General features: G+C 37.8%; 1 protein-coding gene across 6 annotated transcripts in view; it reads left to right on the forward strand.

The window, feature by feature from the left end:
* The window catches only part of FHIT (fragile histidine triad diadenosine triphosphatase), a 565148-nt gene that overhangs the window by 415990 nt on the left and 127572 nt on the right, over nt 1–21586 (forward strand). For all 6 annotated transcript variants that reach the window (XR_014696330.1, XM_084530544.1, XM_084530543.1 and 3 more), the window contains exons 4-5: nt 10349–10494; nt 11469–11498. Coding sequence is in view for 5 of the 6 variants with exons in the window: in XM_084530544.1 (XP_084386670.1) it covers nt 10349–10494; nt 11469–11498 (176 nt within the window). In the remaining variant the exon portion in view is untranslated. The remainder of the gene's footprint in view (nt 1–10348; nt 10495–11468; nt 11499–21586) is intronic.

Below are 21586 nucleotides of genomic sequence, written 5' to 3' on the forward strand. Positions count from 1 at the left end.
GCAATAAAGGTGCTCGTCTATGTTCTTTATCAAGACCTATGTAATTTTTAACATTCAAAGGAACTGATGGAAATGCAGTGGCACGGTTATTTTTATGTGCAGCAGCAATGATGAACAATGATCTTGCAGGGCAAAGGTACCGTGGTTTGCCTTTCTGACTTGCTAGTGTGCTAAATAGCTCTTTTGTAAGGCAGACAGAAAGTTCTCAATTTTCAGACTGCTTCAGCAGGTGCTGATGTTCTTAAGGAGGGCTACGACATTCCTGCAAGGGGTGTAGAGAGCTTCTTTGTTTGTTTGTTCTAGGAGAGTTTGTTTTTCTCCTTTGTAATTTAGGATCATTCTAATCTCATGTAATTACCTGGAACAGAATAGCCCATCCTGTCGTTCTAGTAACAATATCAATAAGTGAGCTCATAAAATGTGCTTTGAGAGCTTCCAGTCTAAGACAAGCACAACTCTCCATTGACTTAATTGGAGCAGCTTTCTGAATGCCATAACAGGACTGGGTAGCAAACCACTTCTGAGAAATTAATGGGAATCAGTTGTCTTACTCCATTTGAAACTTTGAAAATCCCAGCATATATTACAAATATTCTTTGAGGAATATGTTTACTGTAAGACAGTCAGAATTATCCAAATTCAGTTTTCCAAAACTCCCTGTTATTCATGTTCCTCATTATCTACCAATTACATTCAAAATTACCTTCATTATTTGAAACCTTGATTATCCAAGCCCATTCTTTGTCCCCTGTGGTACTCTGGTAATTGGTCTTGTACCGCATTCCTCCAGCTGATGCTTCACTGGTTGTGAAATGAAGGTACCGTTGTCTGGCGTGTGCTACCAGAAGCACGTCTTTCTATGTGCTATTCAGCACAGACTTAATGCAGAGTTGTAAAGAGTATGTGTAAAGCTCTTGATCATTTGCCATTGATTGGTAATCAAAGTGGCTCCGTAACCAGTTTCTCCAGCAGCAGATCCAAAACAGCCTTGCTTAAGGTAACTTAATTCTGGAGTATAAATTTGCCACAAAGCACTGTCTTTTCACAGGTCCAAATACAGTGTTTTGCTTTATAGGTTATACAAATTTATCTTCAAAATTAGGCAAGATAAATCCCAGACAGATTCACCAAATATTCACCATTTATTTTATTGCTGTCTTGAACCACAGAAGCCCAGATTGGAAAAAGAGAACATATTTTCATGTCCCACAGAGAACAGTCTCAGTAATGCTTACAGTTTTTACAGAACCTTAATTCCCAGAACATCTGTGTTGTATTTCTATCAAGTCAAAGCTTGTATCCATTAAAACTTTATGTTTGGAATACGGCATCCAACTTCCAAGAAAATAACTGTCGTAACTAATACTTAGTAATTATTATTACAGTTCTTGAATCATGAGTTCTAGAATGTAACTTCACAGTGGTCACATTATTTATTTATTTTTTGAATATGACAGTGCCACAACTTTAATTAAGACTCAATTCTGAAACATTTTTTGCAAGTTCTTTCTTATTTTCAGGTGGAGAGGTTGAATGATGAGCTGACTTCCCCATTTGAAACGAGGCTTCGCAATTACATGTTGCCATTCCAGCAGGGTGAAGTTTGATAAACTGAATTTAGTGCAGTTTTCTTGTGATGCAGGTCATTTGGACAAGACTTGTAGATGCTGAGCTGCTTTGCGGGAGCATATCAGTTTTTCTGGTAAATGCCACTGCTCTGATGATTGTGCCAAAAACAAACAAACAAACAAACAAAAAAACACTCTTCAAGCATTGTAACCCATGTTTTGTTTGGTTTCTGCTTTCAGCTTCAGGTATGGATGTTTTTGCAGTGGTCTTGTACATTTATAACTGATAGACATGCATAGATGGCTTTGTGTAACTACAAGTGCTTTTGTCATTTATTTAGAAATAGGGTATATCAGTCAAGAGTAACATAGATGTAGCCATTAGCTGCAATGGCTTGTACAACAGTATCATTACAGGATCTTCTCAGAGCATGATAGCAGTTGCACATGAAGTGGCTTCCTATTGGCTTCTACTTTTCTAATTTGGCTATTGGTTATTGCTTTGGGGCTTTCAAAGATCAAATATTTCATGTTATTTTAGAATGTGGTTGTCATTCCCAGTACAAATCTAAGTTTGGGGCTGCAGTAAATTTCCACCAAGTGAAACTTGGATTGGAAGCATGTTTCTGAGCCACAAACTCTCCTACGACTGTTCTCACTGTGGTTCCACTTAGGCACCTGCTATTGCCCGAGGCTGCCCTTGAGGTCAGTCACTAGCAGAAAAGGAGGAATCCTACAGTAAGATACCACTCACTATGAAGAACTGAGCTCTTAGTGACCTACTTGACATACCCTAAAGGCATTTAAAGGGAATATCAAATAAACGAAAGGCTTGTTTAAAATGAAAAGTTAACAGTTCTGAATCTCACATTTCCCTGCTGCGGCCCTCTGTCTCGTGGAGTCACTGTACTTTGAGTAGCAGTCCTTTATACTTTGGTGTGCTATCTGGCATGATTTGGTCTATAAGCCATCTGTATTGAAATGAGATATACTGACTTCTTTCTACAGAAAAACTAACATAATATTTATTGTTAATTTCTTGGAACTAGCGCACCTTTCATTGACATGAATTATTTCAAATAGTTTCATTGTGGTGAGAAGATGAGGCCAAGTTGAAAAATATATATATATCCATAAAAGCTGCAGTGTGGTCTTAAAACAGTGCTCTTATCATAGTGCACAGAGATCCGTGTCAAAGATTTACACTGATTGCTTTTGGTTCCACTGGAACCGCTAAATCTCTGTTTTACTGCTTAAATCTGGTCTTCTGTATTAATGTAAATGCGTACTGAGCTGCCTTATCAAGATCAGCTATGTTTAGATAATTTGTCTTATCTTAATGACTTTTTCTTATTAATGTTATGAAGTGGCATAGCAAGATCAGAAAAATGCATTGTGTGTGGTTTTAATAGATTGAAACAATTTTTGAGTTTTTATTGTAATTTTATTGCTTTTTTTATTTGTTCTTAATCATCTTTATTGTTCACAGCCATGTTTGCTCCCAAACTAGCAAGTTCTATGATGTACCATAACCAGAACAGCTTTCTTAAATATATTTAAATCCAGTTCTACATATAAAACCTGCTAAAGTGTTCCTTCAACTTTTCCTACTATGAAATGTTCAATTTTAATCCAAATAGCCTCTACAGATTTCCTTCCAAAAGTGAGTCACGCTGTTCTGCTGAGCAAGATTTATCCCTGGGGAAGGGTGTTGGTTCTTGCATTGCTGTGGTCTTTCATACATCCTAATTCAATGGATGAAGTGGGGACTGAAGTGATGCTTTGACCTATTGTTGTTCTAATGCAGGATTATTATGTGTATTTGATTCATTTTAAGGGCTTTCTGGATGCCTGTTTGATACAGCTTGTGCATGTGTGTAAGTGTAGGTGTACATGCACGTGCTGTTCCAGTTGTCTTCACTTTCTTCATCACTCCTCCTCCTATCGTGGTCTGTGGAACCAGTACTGTTTTCTTCTCAGAGAGAAATTGCTCCTGTAGCCTTCAAAATGTGGAGAATTGTTCAAGGGCAGGGCAGAAGAAAGATAAATGACTAGCGGTTGTTTTTCAACTATATTAATTTTATTAGTCGTGCATTTTCCTGTTTTTTTTGTTTTTTTTTTTTTTAATTATTATTAATTATTATTATTATTTCTTTTTCTGAGCTATGGGACTTCTTTCTGTTAGCAATTAGAGTTTTTCAACAAAGAAAACTTGTGCTTAGATGCAATGATGAATTCAATATCCCTGCCTGTCTGGGGACAACATTGTGGTGAGTTTTAATACCTGAAGCTTTGTCTGACTGATTCTCTGTGCTTGGGGCACTTGATGCAAATTCATGTAAAACAGAGTATAAGAAAAGAATAATCCCTCACCCAGCTCCCCACAGCGCATTATTACTACATTCCCATCAGCTATCTGATGGATGCGCAGAAGGGGTATTTCATACAGATGCATGAGATCGTTATAAATAATCATTTGTTGCAGTCATCTCCAGCTGGTACTTCTGGCTTCAGAGCTCCCAGCAGCCACACCAAGGCCTCATCTTCCCACCCCGCTCAGGGCTGGACTGGCTACTGAGCAGCCTCACGCTCAAAGGACACCACTCCCAAATGCTTCCTCCTGTTAGGAAGAGATGGTAGCAATATCCATGGTGCTACTGCCTGCATTAATCCTGAAGTGGCCAAAGCCCTTGTCTCCAAGACAGGAGCTTTTGCTGACAGTTGCTCCATAAATGAGGGGGGTGAATTCAGCTGGGAGGGAGAGGCTGCTGTGCTTTCACAGTGTTCACACAAGCTTATGAAGTACATGAAGCAGTATTAAGTCTCCATAGGCACCATAGTTTGGGATCTTTTTTTGTTCTTTCTGTTTTTCTTCTCTCTCTCTCTCTTTTTTTTTTTTTTATTTTTTTTATTTTTTTAGTGCAAACAGTTTAGTCAAAACCAAAATATTAATGACAGGATAAGTTTTGATGAGTTTCCCAAACTTAAATTATTAATGACAAATTGTTTTCTTATTAACTGTGAACTGTCTTTTATGTCAACATTTTTTTTGAATGCTAGAATAGGTATTTCAAGAGTTTGAAACTTTTTGAAATGTTCTTAATTTTCAAAATATTCAAGTTAACTTGAATATTTTTCCTACTTTCAACTTTAAAATATATATACATATTTGAGATCTTTGAGTCTTGTGTAAAGGGAAGATTTTTTGTGTTTCTTTTCTTTTCTTTTTTTTTTTTTTTTTAATCCTTTTTAAAGTTTCTGGAACAGGAATAGTATTTCCATCCCAATGCCAATGATGGATTCCTGACTATGCTGTAAATATGTCATTTTACTGAGTTAAAACCTTTTGTAACAAATGGTTTAGAAAACAAACAATACCGGTCAAACCCAGTGCTTCATAAAGACACAATTACCCTTTCACTTTAGATATTCTGCCTTTTTCCCTATGTGTTTTGTTCTTTTAAAGCCTTAACATATTAAGAAAACCTGTCAATTTTAATGTTTTAACTGGTTCTTATAAAACAGAAAAAAAAAAAAAAGGAAAAAAAGAACTTTACTCCTATTGTTAGAATGTCAGTAGCTGCAGAGCCTTTAATTTTTTTCCTTTATAAAGCTTTGAATTGTTTGAATTGTTCTGTATGAAGTTCAAATTCAGAAATAAAAGTTAAAATGGAAAATATGTTTTTATATAGCAAAATAGTGGACTTAACAAGGAAAAAGCTGTGTTTAGTTTTAAAGCTTGTCATACAAAAGGAATTTTTGCTGTTGTTGCTGTTGTTTTATTTGTTTCTCTCTTTCTTTCTTTTTTTGACCCCCAAGGAAAAAAGCCATTTTTCCAAGATATCAGAATTACAGAATGTGTGTACCCAAATAGTTGTGTATGAAAATTTATCATAGGTGCCTTATGGGCTGATCAGAATCCCACTAAAGGGAACATGGAGTCAGAACTAGACCTTAGATACAGAACTGCAATAATTTGGGCTTCAAAGCTAGAATTCAGACCAAGCCACTGGAAGTGACTACTGTGCCTTTGAATTTTGGCCTCCAGCCTGTGTATTAGCAAAAGGAAAATTGCATTTGAAGTGGTCAGCATGCAGATGTTGGCCATATGTTTTGCATCTCTTGTAGAAGCTGAAGCCTCCTGTGCGATCAACTTAAAGTCATTATGCACTTAACAAATGATCACTTTTCATTAGTGACCCATCATCTTTTATGTAAGCATATCCTTAGATGCATAGATGTGCACGGGGAGTTTGTACTTGTGCTTGGCAAAACTGAGTGCAGCTTTGGCAGTGCCTGGGTACCCATTACAGTGCGTCGTTCTGAATGCCAGTCTCAAAGGGCTCCAGTTACTATGGTCTAAAAAGTCAATGAAATCATGAAAGGGTTTTACAGAAATGTGCGCAGCCTTGACTTTGAGTGCTCAGAGCTGGCATCTTTCAGTATCCTGGCTCTGCTGGTGTGTAGAAACTTCGTGAACGGTGCTTGCTTGACCATGAGTCCAAACTTTTCCTTACAGGTTGCAGTCTTAATTATACCGACACTGGGAGAAAGGCCATTAATTTGAGTTATGGAGGAGGTTTACAGACTTTGGTGCATTAAACAACCTCCCCAAGGTTATGCAGGGAGTGGGCTGCTGTGCCCAATATGTAAGGACAAGTAATTTTGCTGAAATCATAGGTCATCCGTAGGTTTCAGCTCCATTTGAGATTAGTGGTTTGAGGGTAGTGGGTCTGACCCAATGTTGTTTTACTGCTACTTTGTGGTTCTACACTGCCACTAATATAGCTGGAATTTTAGCCTACTGTCTACTGGTAGTCTTTGGAAAAATACTGACATTCCTAATTGTTTAATAAATCATTAATAGAGCTTTTAGTGTGTGTGAGGGTGTGCATATTGATTTGTGTATGAATATTTAGGTATTAGGAAAAGAAAGTAAGGCTGTTGAGACTCTTGCAAGATCTGGAGAGAGGAATATCCAATCACAAATTATAATTAGGTGTAAAGGTTTTCCACTCGTTAGAATGGAGAAGTTGACATATTAAATGGCACGTACTGTAATGATGTGGACTGACTCAGAGAGTTTGAAGGAAATAACAGCTGTGCACATCAAAGCTTAAAAATAGAAACTTCATCAGTCAGTAGCGGTTTAGAATGAATGAAGAAATCATGAAATTATTAATTACGGTGGTTAGAGAAAGGAAACAGAAAGTTCAAACTCTCCAAAGGCAGAATGCTGCCTTCAGTCTTGCAGTGTGCCTGCCAAGAAAATAGGTCCCTTGTCCTGCTGAGCCCCTGTGTAAAGGTGGGGGCTGTTGCCCAAGCACAGGCACCTGCTGCTGTTTCAGATACCCTAAGCTGACTCAGACATCCCACCTGGCTGGCAGATATGACACAGGGCATATGGCAGACTCCTGCCCTTCTGGAGTGGCAGCTGGGTGCCCCGAGGCATCTCAGATGGCAGTAGCACTGCTGCCTAAGGAGTGATCGCACGTACACAGAAGTACAGACTTGCTTTCACTCGCATCATTAATACACAGTCACCTGAAGCACATCAGTAGTTCACAGCAGTGTTTGCAGTGGGTAATTGCAGAAAGCAATGAACAGTTTATCTGATTTGAGACTTAGGAGGACTTTTGAGATGAATAGAACATTTATCCAGATTAAAATCTAACCAGGACATAATGTTAAAAGCTATCCAAGTGTTAAAAAGTGTAGTTAAAAACTATGATTTAAAGTTGCAGTGGCTGGTTGTTTTCTTAATGACCTCAAATCCATGAATTCATTCTAACATTTGCCTTTTTATATATTCATAGTTAAATATAACTTGAATGTTGTCCTAATTACATTCTCATGTTAATTTAGCTCTGATTCAGAATTTCTATCATTATTCTTTGTAGAATTATTTTGAAATGATGCAAAGTTCAGTAAAGATGCTCCAGTGTGTGATTGTGCCTTTGAATTATTTATCACATTCAAAGACAGAAATATGGCTAAAATCTAGTTTGAGTTGTAAATGAGTCTTGGTAACATGAGGAGGAAGTGAAAATCCTTTTTGGAGAAGTATGTGGTTTATGGGCACATCGTCTGATAGTGGAGGAACACCTCATGGCCCCACATGAGCAGAAAGCCTCACGGCTTAATAAGAAAACCTCCATTGCACCAACTGGCAAGGGCTATCTGAGCAGATAAGGCAGATAAAGAGTTGAAGAGGAGAGAGAGAGAGGTACAGAGACAACTTGCAGAAATGACAGAACAGATTAGTGACAGAATTAAGAAGGGGAAACAGATATCCTGCCTTGGTCAGCAGCAGCACTCACACCGCCGTCTCTCCCTCTCCTGTGTGCTGTGGTAAGGAAAGCTCTCGCAAGCAGTATTTAGCACTTGTTTTTCGCAATGCATCACAGTGACAAGTAGTACAGTGCTAATATAAGGTTGTAGAAACTATGATTAATGCAAAACTTCATACTTGTGGCTGTGGCCCTGAGCTAGGTAGAGAACAAACAAATGCTGGTGAGGCGTATACAAGTCTGAGACGGAATGAAACTGTAGGAAAAAAAATCTGGAGGAGGAAAGGAAATTGTCTTAATGTAAGCAGCAGTTTTGCTAGAGGTAAGTGAGGGGAAATTCTTCATTTATAAATGGTTCGTTGACCCATGATAATAAAGCAGTGCTGCAGAAGAAGGATAATTATCTACTTAAGTATCAGATGCCCTAAGGGTAAAAGCTTCCCTTCTCTCCTTTTGAAAAATGAACTCAGATTAAACGAATGTCCTTTTTCCTGTTTTACTCTTGACGTGGATTTCCTCTTTATGAGTAAAATTAATTAGTTTTTCTATTCCTTTATTCCTGGTATGGAAATCAGGTCTGCCAAGCAAGTTTCCAGCTCATCCCTTGGGCCCTGAGTTCAGCCAATAGCATCCTTTATGGAGGTGCTTTGTACAGTGTGCTGGGAAGGCACAAATAAATTACAGGAGCTTTATTATGCCCAGTAGCTTGCCAAGAGGCACAGCCTTTTAGAGCTAAAAACCCACAAAACCAGATTTTTTTTCCCCGTTCAGGAATGGTTTATTTCCAAGTACCTGTTTGCTAAATAGATATTTCTCCTTCCTTAAAATATTTTTAATACTGTGAGTTACAACAAGAGGAAAAGAGAAAATAGTGGTGGCATAGCTGTTGTTGTACCAGACAAGCAAGGGCCAGATTTTCAAAGCAGATTAAGCCTGCAGCTGGGATTCTGTTCTGTTCTTCTCCTGTTCTGTTGGGAGCAAAGCTGGGGAGCTTGCTGGAAAAATCTGCTCCCAGTTAAGCAAATATCCATTACAATATTGTCTGTCCTCATCTGGATTCAGAAAAATTGTCAGAATCTGCCCCTACTTCTTTATTTCCAGAAATTATCTGTTTTTTCCTTTTATCAGAATTATAAATTTGATTCCTATGAGAAGCTTGGTGAACGTAAACATGTCTCTCTGTTTATGGAAATAAAACATCTTTTGCATGTTTTAATCATTTTTTATTTCAAATGTTTCATGAGGTTCTTGAGGCTTCTTAAATCATGTCAGTGTAACCTTGGTGTGAACCTGTTAACTACAGAACATCTCCTAGTTACATTTCCTGGAATATAGAGAATATTCCTGAACACCTGCAGGCTTCAAGGTGCAGTAAAAATAAATATTACTGGAACACAATGGCATGGAGCTTAATTTTCTTCAAATAGTCCTTTGAAAATAGCACTCATTTTAATAAGGAAAAAATACCGAACTTGTTAATTTTCACAGCCTTTGGTCAGGGAAGTTCAAGTGGTATTAAAGGTGATTTTAAGGTCTTTATTCTGCAAACACAATACTGTAAGTCAGAAAAAAAAATCCCATCTGCAGCGAACTGAAATGAGAAGCAAGTCCCACATGCTTTCTTGTTGAATTTACACAACTGAAACTCTGCTAAGAATTCTGGACACTATTAATAATATTACAAAATTGACTTTCAAGTGAGGAGTCATAGAAATTATTAATTTTTGTGAACACAGCAGATCAGGTGACTGTGCATAATGTCTGTGTACTTTCATTGTTTACTTTATAGCTTCATTTCACCGACTCATGAAGCGCTGTTACCAAGGTAGAATAAAATCAGTGTATTTGCAGTGTTGTGAACACAGCACTTAAAAGCGAAAAGTCTGAAGTATCTTACCATATTTCTAAAAATATATAATGTTTATAACAGGTGAGCATTCCTCGTGAATGGTAATTAGTGTGATATATAAGTAAGTGAGCTGCTTTTAACAGCATAGTGTCGGGTTTTCACATTTAGGTACCTAAAATTAGAGGTGTAAGAGTAAGATTTTAAAAAATACATACTATGTATGTGGAAAAACACTGTAAAACTGTTGTCTCGGATCACACACCCATATCCACCTTCAAATCTGTTGCTTTTCACCCATTTTTTTAATCACAAAAGTAAATGTCTCTAACTTCCGAAGATGTTAATACCAACAGCTGTGTAGTTCAAAATGGTAACTTTGAGTTTGTGAAAACTTTATTTTCCTTTAGATGTCTTCATATTAGCATATGAACTGTATTTTAATCATTTGGTTGATACCTGAAGGGCTTCAGGAAACTTATCAACAAAGCATTGTGTGATTGACTATGTTTAGCCTTATGTTTTAGTAGAGCAGAAGTTTAGCCAAATCGGGGTGATCAGAAACAGGTTACAGGCAGGGGGTGAGACACTGTTCTTTCTGGGTAATCAGATTTGCGTTTGTACCTTGACAATCCAACCTTCAGATGTCCTTGTTTGCCCGCTGCGTCCGGTGGAGCGTTTCCGCGACCTGTGTCCCGAGGAGGTGGCTGATCTGTTTCATATGGCACAAAGGGTTGGCAACGTGGTAGAGAAACACTTTGGTGCCACTTCACTCACCATTTCAATTCAGGTTTGTAAATCAGTCAAATATAAATAAATAAATAAATAAATAAATAAAAAGGTTTCATGATTTATTTTAGCAAGCTTCCTACCACCTTTTGTAGGCCAATGACAAAAGGGCATTCAAGTTTTAAGGGATGACAAATGCAAAGTAACAATTAAGGAAAAAATTAAAAAGCATATTAATGTTTTGCACAGTGGATGGCAATATGCCAGATTTGCCATTGAAAGAGAAATTCTCATTGCTAAGAGAAAAAAGAGAAAAGTTTGGATAATTACTAACTGCTATTCTTTTGGCTAAGCCTGGGAACACTCTCGAACACAATACTTACTCATGAGTGTTTCAACAAGTACTCCTTTCCCAAGGAGGTGTTTGCAGGATTGAACTTCTAGAGGAGGCAGTCACATCTCTGTCTTCAGCAGGTAACCCACAGTTTGGAATGGAAAGGAGTAATTCCTTCTCTCCTACTCACGCACATCTATATGCAGGCAGAGAGATATGGCCATGTAAATATGTTATCAGTTATTTTCAGTTATTTGTACTGGGTTTCTGTGCCAAAAAAAGAGCTTTTTTTTTTTTTTTTTTTTTTTTTTTTTTTTTTTTTTAAAGCAAATCAGAAGACTAAGCCTATTTCCTTAGAATAAGACTTTAAGAAAGCATGCTTTGATTAAATTCTCACTTACTTGTCTGATTTTATATTCACAAGGATCAGAAACCTATTGCTAGCTATTCAAAAATACAATCTGAAAGCATGAAAATTAACAACTGTGGGTTTTGTGGTCAAAGATACCGCTTCTCACTCTGCCATGGCCTGATGTGGAAAGGCACCTAGTCTAAAAACTGTGTTGAAGGGACCCCAGGAGAATATGCTAAATTACCATACAATGAAATTGGATGTGAATGATTAATGAGTGATATTTCTGAATCCCTGTGTGTGATCCTTGTTAGTTCCTCTAACCTGAGACTTCTCCCTTTGCTTACAGGATGGCCCTGAAGCCGGACAAACTGTGAAGGTGAGTGCTTATTATGCAGAATACAAATTAAGAGACAATTATAAGAACTAATAAAAGATCAAAGCTAGTCATCTGCAGACCATTGCTGTATTGTTATGTTATCCTTGAGATCAAAAAATCCCAAGTGTACAATAGCTGTAAATACTTTTTATTGAAATTGCACTGGATAATGTTTACAGGTTTTTTTCTAGACAAAAGTTTTCAATCATGAAAATATCTTTTCTAAGCTGCTGGGTGTATTTATGCAAGGGAAGCCATAGAAAAGAAGCATCTGCTTAAGGTTTTTGTGTTTGTTTTATGGAGAAAATATTGCCCTTCCATTCTTAATCTCTTTGTTTGTCTTTTTATTGCCTAATGAGTTGTAGATAATTATAGGAACAGTTAAACTGAACCACATTGTGAAAATATACCTTTTGTCTCTGCTTGCTCTCTACATATTCATATCACATTCTTGTTACTGAAGTTCAAACGTAATGGAGCCAGTGAAGCTTAAAAACAGATTTTAAGTGTACTTCTGAAAAAAAAGGCGGGGGGTGGAAGGCAAAAGGATTTATGATTATACTCTCCACTTGAGTAATAACATAGATAACATCCAAGATGGCTCTCCAGCCATGTTTCACTGCCTCGTAATGCAAATGCAAATGCATGTGTAGTTAGATTATATGCCTGAACATTAGATAAAGGCTATTTTTTTTTTTAACGTTTGGAATCAAAGGAAAGTCAAATATGGCTATGGGTTAGCACTTTGTAAAATCAGATTAGATGGCTCAAAGAAGCTGTTTGGGTTGATTAAGATAACTCTAACAACCAAATGATAGCATATAGAAACATTTTACTTCTTTCCAATTTGCTTGTATTGACCTTATTTTTCCTGTGCCTTTTTGTTGCCTGCTTTGAATATTTATCAGAGAGGTGAAAGGGAGAGAGAAGAAGAAATTAGAAAATCCCCAAGCTTTGGGAAGCTGAGCAGTGATGAAGAAATGTAATACAATTTACTGCCATACTGCAATAAAACTGATTCCTCAGGTCATGACTTAGAGTTCATTGGGTGGGTTTCACTGGGAATGCCTGTAGTTGGGTGAAAGTTTCACAGTTTAAATACATTCCTGAATAAATTTCATCATTAAACACGGACATGTCTTAGCAAATGGATCACAGGATTTCTTTTGCTATCTTGAACAAGTATTATTTTTTTTTCCTGCGTAAAAATTATAGGGATGATTAAGTTAAAATGTGAGAAAATTTTCTAATATGAATGAGCAAAACCAGATGTAAAAATCCCCATCTTGTGTGATTGTGAGCAATAACAGATGCTTACATAGGCCTTAAAAAGGGAAAAAAAAAAAATCTGTATCATTTTGTATTCATACCAGAGACAAAGAACATTAAGCATTAATCTATCCGGTACATTGCAAATGGTAGCCACCCTTAGTGCTTCCATCTTATACTTCTAATGAGCAATGAGATGAAAATGACCCACTCTTACAGCTGTGAACCCCTAGACTCCATAATAAAGAGTGTGTATTCATAAATTGGAGGTTAGCAGTTTGCATTTCTCTACTTTTCTGCATCATTGGGCTGCACTGTAATTTATCATCATCACTTTAGGATGTTTATCATCTGAAAATGCCAACAACTATTTTCTTCAGAGAACTTAGAGCTTTCAAAACTGGAATTGGGGAAAAAATTACTATGATCAAGATCTTCTTTAAAGTGAACAATAGGGAGGGTACATAAATAGCTGGTTCCACTTAAATTCCTTTGAATTAGAAAGTTTGTAAAACCACGTGATCTACAAATAATTTATGAACTTTGCATTCGGTGTGTCATTTGTTTCTATGTGTTTTTTTGCATGTATAAAAATACACAATAATCCAGTTTTTCTCTAAGAGAACTTGTAATTAAAATTTCTGGAACAGATTTAACATTAGGAAAACATTCTAATAGTAAGAATAGCAAAGCATCACAATAAATATCCAAGGGAGTTTGTGAAGTCTCTGTTTCAATAGGGTAGGCAAGGGTATGTCAGGAGCTAATTAGGTGTAGCTGATCTAGCTCTGAATGGGGGCACACACCAGATGGCTTCAAGAGTCTTTCCTATTTTATTTTGTATAATTCTGGATACCTGTATAGATATAAGCTACTACATGTGCTACATGGGAAAAGAATTACAGGAAACGGGATGAGTATTGGCTGTTAAACTGATCAGTGCAAAACCTCACTACAAAATGGGAAAAGCAATCAGCTTGGTGGAAAATATAAACTGAGAAATTTTATCTGAAAATTCTCCTTATTTTTCAACAAGGAGAAATAGTAATCCATGTCAAAGAAAAACCTTGGACCTGAATTTGATTATGTCTCAGGTCTTTTTTTGCTGTGGAGATGCCTGAGATATGTGCAGTGCCTGCACCACGTTTAAAGGAGATTGGTCTTTTAGAGCGATTTTGGATAGAAATCCACGGTAAGATATTGTTTGCTAATGTTATATGTTCATTGCGTTGGCATGAAACCTGCTGGTGTGTGCATGTTTCAGTCAGATGTACTGCGATGTCAGGATACGTCAGTGGTGCCTGTACTGAAACCATACTAGTTATCTAATTGGAAGCTGTTTATAGAATCTAACATTACTGTCCTCCTTTCCTTGTTTATACTGTTGTCCTGTGAATCTAAATTATTGGAGTCTGCTGGATGGCATTTTAGGGAAGCTCCTGGTCCTTTCCAATTCTCCCATTAATGAGGTCTGTGTGTTTGTCTTTGGAAGAAACATTATACCTGATCCTCAGCCCACCAGTACTTTGGAAGTATAGATGGCTCTTTTCTCAGCCTTTAGCAGCAGGAAAGAATACATTTCCTGAGGAATTCTGAATCACATCCCAGGTCTCAGACCTTAAAGTAGTACAAAGTATTCCATAGACAGAATCACAGAATCACAGAATTTCCTAGGTTGGAAGAGACCTCAAGGTCATCGAGTCCAACCTCTGACCTAACGCTAACAGTCCCCACTAAACCATTTCCCTAAGCTCTACATCTAAACGTCTTTTAAAGACCTCCAGGGATGGTGACTCCACCACTTCCCTGGGCAGCCTGTTCCAGTGCCTCACAACCCTTTCAGTGAAGAAGTTCTTCCTAACATCTAACCTAAAACTCCCCTGGCTCAACTTAAGCCCATTCCCCCTCGTCCTGTCACCAGGCACGTGGGAGAACAGGCCAACCCCCACCTCGCTACAGCCTCCCTTGAGGTACCTATAAAGAGCGATAAGGTCGCCCCTGAGCCTCCTCTTCTCCAGGCTGAACAAGCCCAGCTCCCTCAGCCGCTCCTCGTAAGACTTGTTCCTTCATCATCTTTTCCACAGCTGCCCACAGACTGCATACATTCCAGCCCTGTCACCTATTTGTGACAGGGAGAAATATCCCTCTCCAACGGTGGCCACAGACTTGCACACTTTGTGTTTTACGGTAAGAGCTTCTTGCACCAACTCACAACAGAGAACCTGAGCTTCTCTAAGCAACGTGTGAGCAAGCATAACCATCTTCCAGCATTAAACACATTTTGAATTCTTATTTCATCCTACCTAGGGGGGAGGAAATTGTATTTAGGTTCTCTCTTAAAGAATATTTATATCTGCAATTTTGAGCTCTGTTTTTCTTAGCGAATGCAAAACCTACAGCGTCCTTGTGTCAGGAATGGAGAGTGAGTTTCACACTGGTTCTATTTGAGAATGCCTTAAATATCCAGGCAATTTCATGGATCAGGGAAATCAGCTCTGCATCTTAATGCAGAGCTCTTATTGCCATGTCAAGTGAGTGACGTTTCAAGATTTTCCCCAGTATATTTTATAGCTTTCTTTCCAACATCAAGTCAGCAAATGCTCTAGCTGCCTTGGTGGATGTATGGCATAGTGTAGAATAAACTCTCAGGTTTACCTTTTATGTGAGATTCAATCACAAGAAACTCCATGCACTCTGTACTCTGTAAAGGCTAAACAAATCAAGCTGGCAGGAGCATGATGCAACTAATTTATCTGTAGAGACAAGATAATATTGCACAGCAAGTGTCCATTGTGCAAACACATATGAACACACACTCTATTTTGCAGCAGCGTTGAAGTCTCCGGCAGCTCAACACCTCCACTGTTATCCATGACAAAGTGCCTGCTTGCCAGTTACAGGTTCACCTAAATAAATGAGAAATTGAGGCTGATGGTGGCAGTGTAGGTATATGTGCAGAAATTTATTTTGTGTGTCACATATTGCACTAATTATTTTACACTGAGAAGATTACCTTACCATTATTTTTGATGTACATGTTTTTCTTTTCCAGATGTGTTTTTAATGCTATGTTAAACGAATCCACCTGGCTTGCATTCCTTAGAAATCTTAACCTGAACTGTAGATTCTAGGGTTTATTTAAGCCCACAGGAGATTGCTCTTTCATACTATTTGTCTACCTGTCCCTGGACCTAGAGTACGGGACTTCAGGTCTGAGTCTTTAAGTTTAATCAGATCACATTGCAGCCTGATTGCATCAGAAGGATTAAATTCACTAACTGCAACACTTCTGATGTCTCAGCCTGCTTTCCTTGCAGACTGGCAGATGTGAGGCTTTGCTTAATGGAGTATTAGAGGCCACCTTTTACTCTCTTAAAAAAAATAATTAATAATAATAATATTAATAAAAATAATAAGCTGGCATTTGAGAAATGCAAAAAATTTCTTACCTCTAAATGACTTAAAAGTTTCAAGTAGAAAAAACATGGAAGAAACAAGATTTTGAAAACCAGATTGTACTGAAACATGAACAAATGGTCTTGTTTGCTTTATTATTAGGAACCATGGCTCTCTTGAAAGCTTTTGGGATGTCCAGAAATGATTTGATTAAGTATAGTAGTCTCTTCAAAGTGCGCTGAGAACCACACTAAAAATATTTGGTTGGAGTATATATAATATTGCAGATGGGTGATCAATGCAGCAAATTCAGCAGTTTTAGGGCTGGTGTGTCTGTTTTCAGCTCATAATTTTCTTTCTACTATGGTACTATACATAGACTGGGGTGATTTTTCTGGGATGTTAATAGTGTATATTTTCAAAGCTAGGAATATACTGGCCCTTACAGCCACAGGGAAGCAGCTGGGGCATCCAGATTTTTTGCGTTTTGCCAACTGCCATGTAAGGTCTTTTTGTTGGCTTTTAGTTTTCTGCTCACACTAAATAATTCTTGCCCTTTCCTTCAAGGCCCTTTTCAAAATCAGCCTTGTGTTGGTCTAATCCTCCTTTTGGTCCAATAACCAGACCTATGTTTTCTATAGCAAAACTCTTTTTTTTTTTTTTTTTTTTTTTTTTTTTTTTTTTTTTTTTGTCAGGTCCTCACTCCTGTTCATTGCATAGATTGTGTTGCTTTTTGTTTTGCCCCCCAAAAAGCACTGGTCCCAGATGGGTGTTTAGACCCTCCCTTAATACATATAATAATATACAGAACTTAGAATGAAAACATTTCTTAAGATCCACTTAATTTGTACTGGTCAGTTCCTGTTCTTAAAAGATGGCAGTGGCTGACAAAAGAGGTATCTGCATCTAGTATACACCCATGCACGGTTGCAGAGGTTTCTTGAAGGCTGAAAGAGATCAAAGAAAATTGGGAATTAGGAAATAGCCCAGTGATTGATGGACATGACACCATCTTAACTGAGAATACCAAAGGCTCCAAGGCACTGATAAATGAAAATGAAGACCTGGATAATGAAGTCTGAGCTAGAAATATCAAGCTTTGAGGTTCCCTGAAGGAATGGAGACAGAAGTTTTCAAAAAAATTCTCTTTGGCAGTGAATTACTGCTAAATTCACCATTCAACCAAACATCCAGATACTTCTGAATCTGGATGATTTTTAATTTCCAGTAGCCAATGTCATGCTGTAACCCTGACCGACAATCACAGAATATCTCTGTGGACTAGTCTGTAAAGAAAACAAACAAAAAAAACCCAAACCCATAAGATTTAAAAAGTGCAACTATGAATGAGAAAAGTAAAAGACAAATTTCAGAAGACTTATGTTGAAGAATGGTAATGAGAAGGAAGATTTTACTATTCTGTGCTAGCAATTTCCCTCTCCTTTCTTACCATATGGATTTCTTAGATGAATATTCGCTTTATGTAGTTTAATTCCAAAAATACCCCCTGAGCTATTCAGAGTTATTGACACTGTCTAAATTAAACTATAATAAGCAAGTAAGTGGGCTCAAATGCTTGTTTAATTTGCCTTAGTGTACACTCAGATATTAAAAGTCATGCAGCTCTCTTGGCTACATCCAGCATCTAGCTCATCACTTGCTCGGCACAACCACCTTCTGCAGGAGACCTGCAGAGCAGTTTGCTGGCCTTTTTTTTTTTTTTTTTTTCCCAAGGGACAATGGGTGAGAGTTAAATCAGGAATGCATGCAGACCTGCAAGAGTACTTGCATGTGCACAAAATGAAGTATGCATGCCCATTCAGGAAGGGCTGTGGGAGCACAGAAGTGCCTCTCCCAGTCCTCAGCAGCCACATCAGGCATCAGCAGAGCCCCATGTGCTGGGGCTGCAGGTGGCTTTCCATTTTATCCAAGTGGAAAGCAAGCACTTGTTCTGCGGAGCCCTGCTTGTGCTGGGGCACTACTTCATGCTGCCCACAGCGACCTGGCTGATTACTGCAGGGAAGGGTTAAACTCTGCCAGGGCTCCCCATGCTTTACCCTTCTCCTTACAGCTCCAGGACAGCCCATGTCTGCTTTGAAAAAAAAATGCTTAAATATACTTTTTTTTTTTTTTTTTTTTTTTTTGGAGTGTGTTCAGATATTTACAATTTTCGTGACAGAAGAATCTTGAACAAATCAGTCATTCAGAAGGGTTTATTTGGGAAGTTGAAGACTTTTTTTTTTTTCTATAAACAGTTTTGTTTCAAAAAGAGAAAGTATTTCTAGCTGAAAGGTAGAAAGGTTTTCCTCTGCAAATGTTATAACAGGGTATTTTGAAAACATTAAAACCTTTTCTTCATGGAAACCAAACCTCTTTTGCAAACTTTCTGTTTCACTGAATTGGCATTTTCTGACAAAAAAAATACAAACAGAAGATGGGGAGGGATGTTGAGAAATTCATGAATTGCTGTAGATGCTGCTCTTCATTTGCCCCACAATGACTGAGATTAGGATCAAAAATCCTATGTTTTAATTAGAAAGTGTCTTTCACTTCTTTGTTCCCATGTTGCAGCAATATGTTTTGCATTTAAATCATTCTCTGTCCCAGAGTATGTACAATCAATCAAATGCCACTCTTGAGTACAGGTCCTACAAATACCCCCATTGTACTGCAAATGCAAAACCTCTTGAAATCCCAGACAATGCATCAGGTCTAAAATCATTAATAGCATAGTCAAGGATGTCTGATTAATTTTTGCGTGGTTAGTGTATGAATTTCTTTCCATGCTCCATCTCATCTATAATACTTCTCTTTGTCAAGCTCATATCTTATAAACCTCTTCATTTTACAGGGGGCATGCTTGCTTTCTTTTTTATTTCTTTTTCATATTTTTTGTTACAAAAGATTGCTTTCAAGTAGAATGTAACTCTCCAAGAAATGTGCAAAATCTATGAAAGTATTCCCATTTAATTCAGACATGTAACTTGATGCTGTTGTGTTTTGTATTAGGTGAAAATTGTTTATTAAGCAAGTGTTGCAAAGCTATATTTCAGTTTAATAGGCTTCTGAATAACTCCTTCTAAAAATTAATATAATGCTTTATAGCAGAATACTGTGTCCCAGTGTTCTGGCCTCATGTGATTTTGCACTTCTCATAGATTCATAGAATGGTTTGGGTTGGAAAGAAACAAATCTGAGCAGCAACTTCTCATTGTCTTTGCATTCTTACCTACCAGGTACTGCTTTTACTTCAAAGATCTGCCATTCTGAGGGGTCAGGAATGAAATGGAATGCTTTTCTACACACGATGCATGTCTTCTATAAGCAGGCACTTACACACTTTTAAAGTGTTGTAAGGTTGAGGTTGTTGGGTGTTCTTGCCCAAAGGCATTTTCAGCTGACTTATCTGTGTTAAACTTCGGTGCCTTAGCTGTGTGGCTGGATGCTGTAACATCTGAGTCTCTTAGGAAAGGCAAAGTCAGTGCTTTGCTCATGTTAATGACCCAATTTCATCCAGACAAAGGGAACTCATTCATTAGAGCCCTGGCAGTCTTATTAATCCAATAATAAAGAAAATATTAAGCTGGACTGTTTCCCCCTCAAAGTTACCTCCCCTTCAAAAGAGAGAACTGTCTATCTAAAACTGTCCCTGCAGCTTCCCAGAGAGCCTGCACAGATTGAAAGTTTGTTGCCAAAACTTAGAAAATATGGAAAGTATTTGTAATGCTTTTGCACCTAGCAGCAAGGGAATGGAGGTCTTTCCTAGCTCAGTGCCCCTAGAAAGGTTTTATCACGTGAAAGAGTAGGTGGTTACACTCTTCTGTAACCTACTGAAAATCCAAGCACGTGAGATATAGGTACATTTGATCTAGTCCATGCATTTTAGTCTGTTCTGGAAGTACCCTGTTAGCCCATGCAGGACTTTATTTGTGAGCATGAAAAGCCTCTCCTTGAAATAATTGAGAAATGGAAAACCAGGGTTAAAATAATAAAATAAAACTTGCTCAGTAAGCTCCAGACAGGATGACAGGGTGAAGAGTATGTAATATTTTTGCAGCTGAAATAAAAATAGTGTCAGGAGCTCTGGACACTTCAGTGGGTTTTCTATCATGCTCATTGCAAGCCAGACTGGAGAAGACAAGAGTGTACAGAAAAACAAAGCAAAATTCTTCTCTCAAGACTCATTTGCCCTATCATTCCTGAAAGTTGCACTCTGGCAAGATATCTCACAGTTAGGGTGAGTACTCACCCTATAAAGAGGGAATTCTTAGCTATGGCAGTCCCAGGGTAAAAGGACAGTATGTCCAAGTGGAGGACCCTGAGAAACTACTTTGGTTTTCATCATGGATAAAACATATTCAGGTTATGTCTAAATGGTCAGATGCAAACAACCAAATGGTTTCTCTCTGCTGTACTTGTTAGCGTGGTCTCAGGTCTGGTCTAATAGGCTGCCCCTGTTTCTGGACTGGGAATAACACATAAAGTCAGAACAAATTTGTTTCTGCCTGTACCTGTGTACTGTACCAGTGCTAAGTGAGGTATGTGCATGTACTTGTCTCCTCTAAACAAATCCTGCCCAGTAGTGCTTCAGAGCATGACTGTGCAGCCAGGGGCAAGGATATCTATACCCTGTAGCAAAGGCAGAAGATTGGAAAGCCATCCTGTGTTTGCCAGATTGCTCAGGTCTTCTGAAGGAGAGAAATGGTTTCTCTTTTGGCAATCTCCTAGGTTATTAACTCTGAAAAATCAAACCATTTTCTTTTCTCTTTCTTTATACTTTCTGTGACTTACCTCCTCCACTGCTGCCTTAGAGAACATAAAATGAAGTTTCTTGCCTGACATCATGGATCCAAATTCTCTCTGTGAGAGGCTGGAAGAAAATAAACCAGACCAGATGGAAAGTGCTCATGTGAATGATTGTCTTGATCTAGCTGCTAAAGATGTCTAAAACTGAAACGGTGAATTTCTCTACTTGATTCCTTGAATGTTGAATTTCTCTGCCTGATTTCAAGTCTAGTTTTTAGTATTTAAAATAGAGATAATGCCCAGAGGTAGCATTCTTTCTGTCTTTTCCTTTCTGTTTTTTTTTTTTTTTTTTTTTTTTTTTTAAACAAAACAAAAGAAACTGCTAATGAGCTTTATTATTTTTTTTTATTGAGAAGTTGTAGAAGAGGCAATGAGGCCATTTAGACCATGATATTTTCTTATGCAGCCTTCTAGCATGCCTCAACTCTTTTGGAGAGTTTTCATTAGGGGGTGGCATTTCTGCCCAGACTAAAGAATGGATCAGTTCAGACCATATTTAATGGATGCTTTTTTTCTGCAAATAAGTCATCTTTGAACACAACCCAAACCATTTGTTCAACTGTGACCTTTTGGTGAAGTCACAATAGGATAGATTCAGAATTATGGTATAGTAGAAA

This window comes from Aythya ferina, assembly GCF_964211825.1.
Source record: "Aythya ferina genome assembly, chromosome: 10".
Lineage (NCBI taxonomy): Eukaryota > Metazoa > Chordata > Aves > Anseriformes > Anatidae > Aythya > Aythya ferina.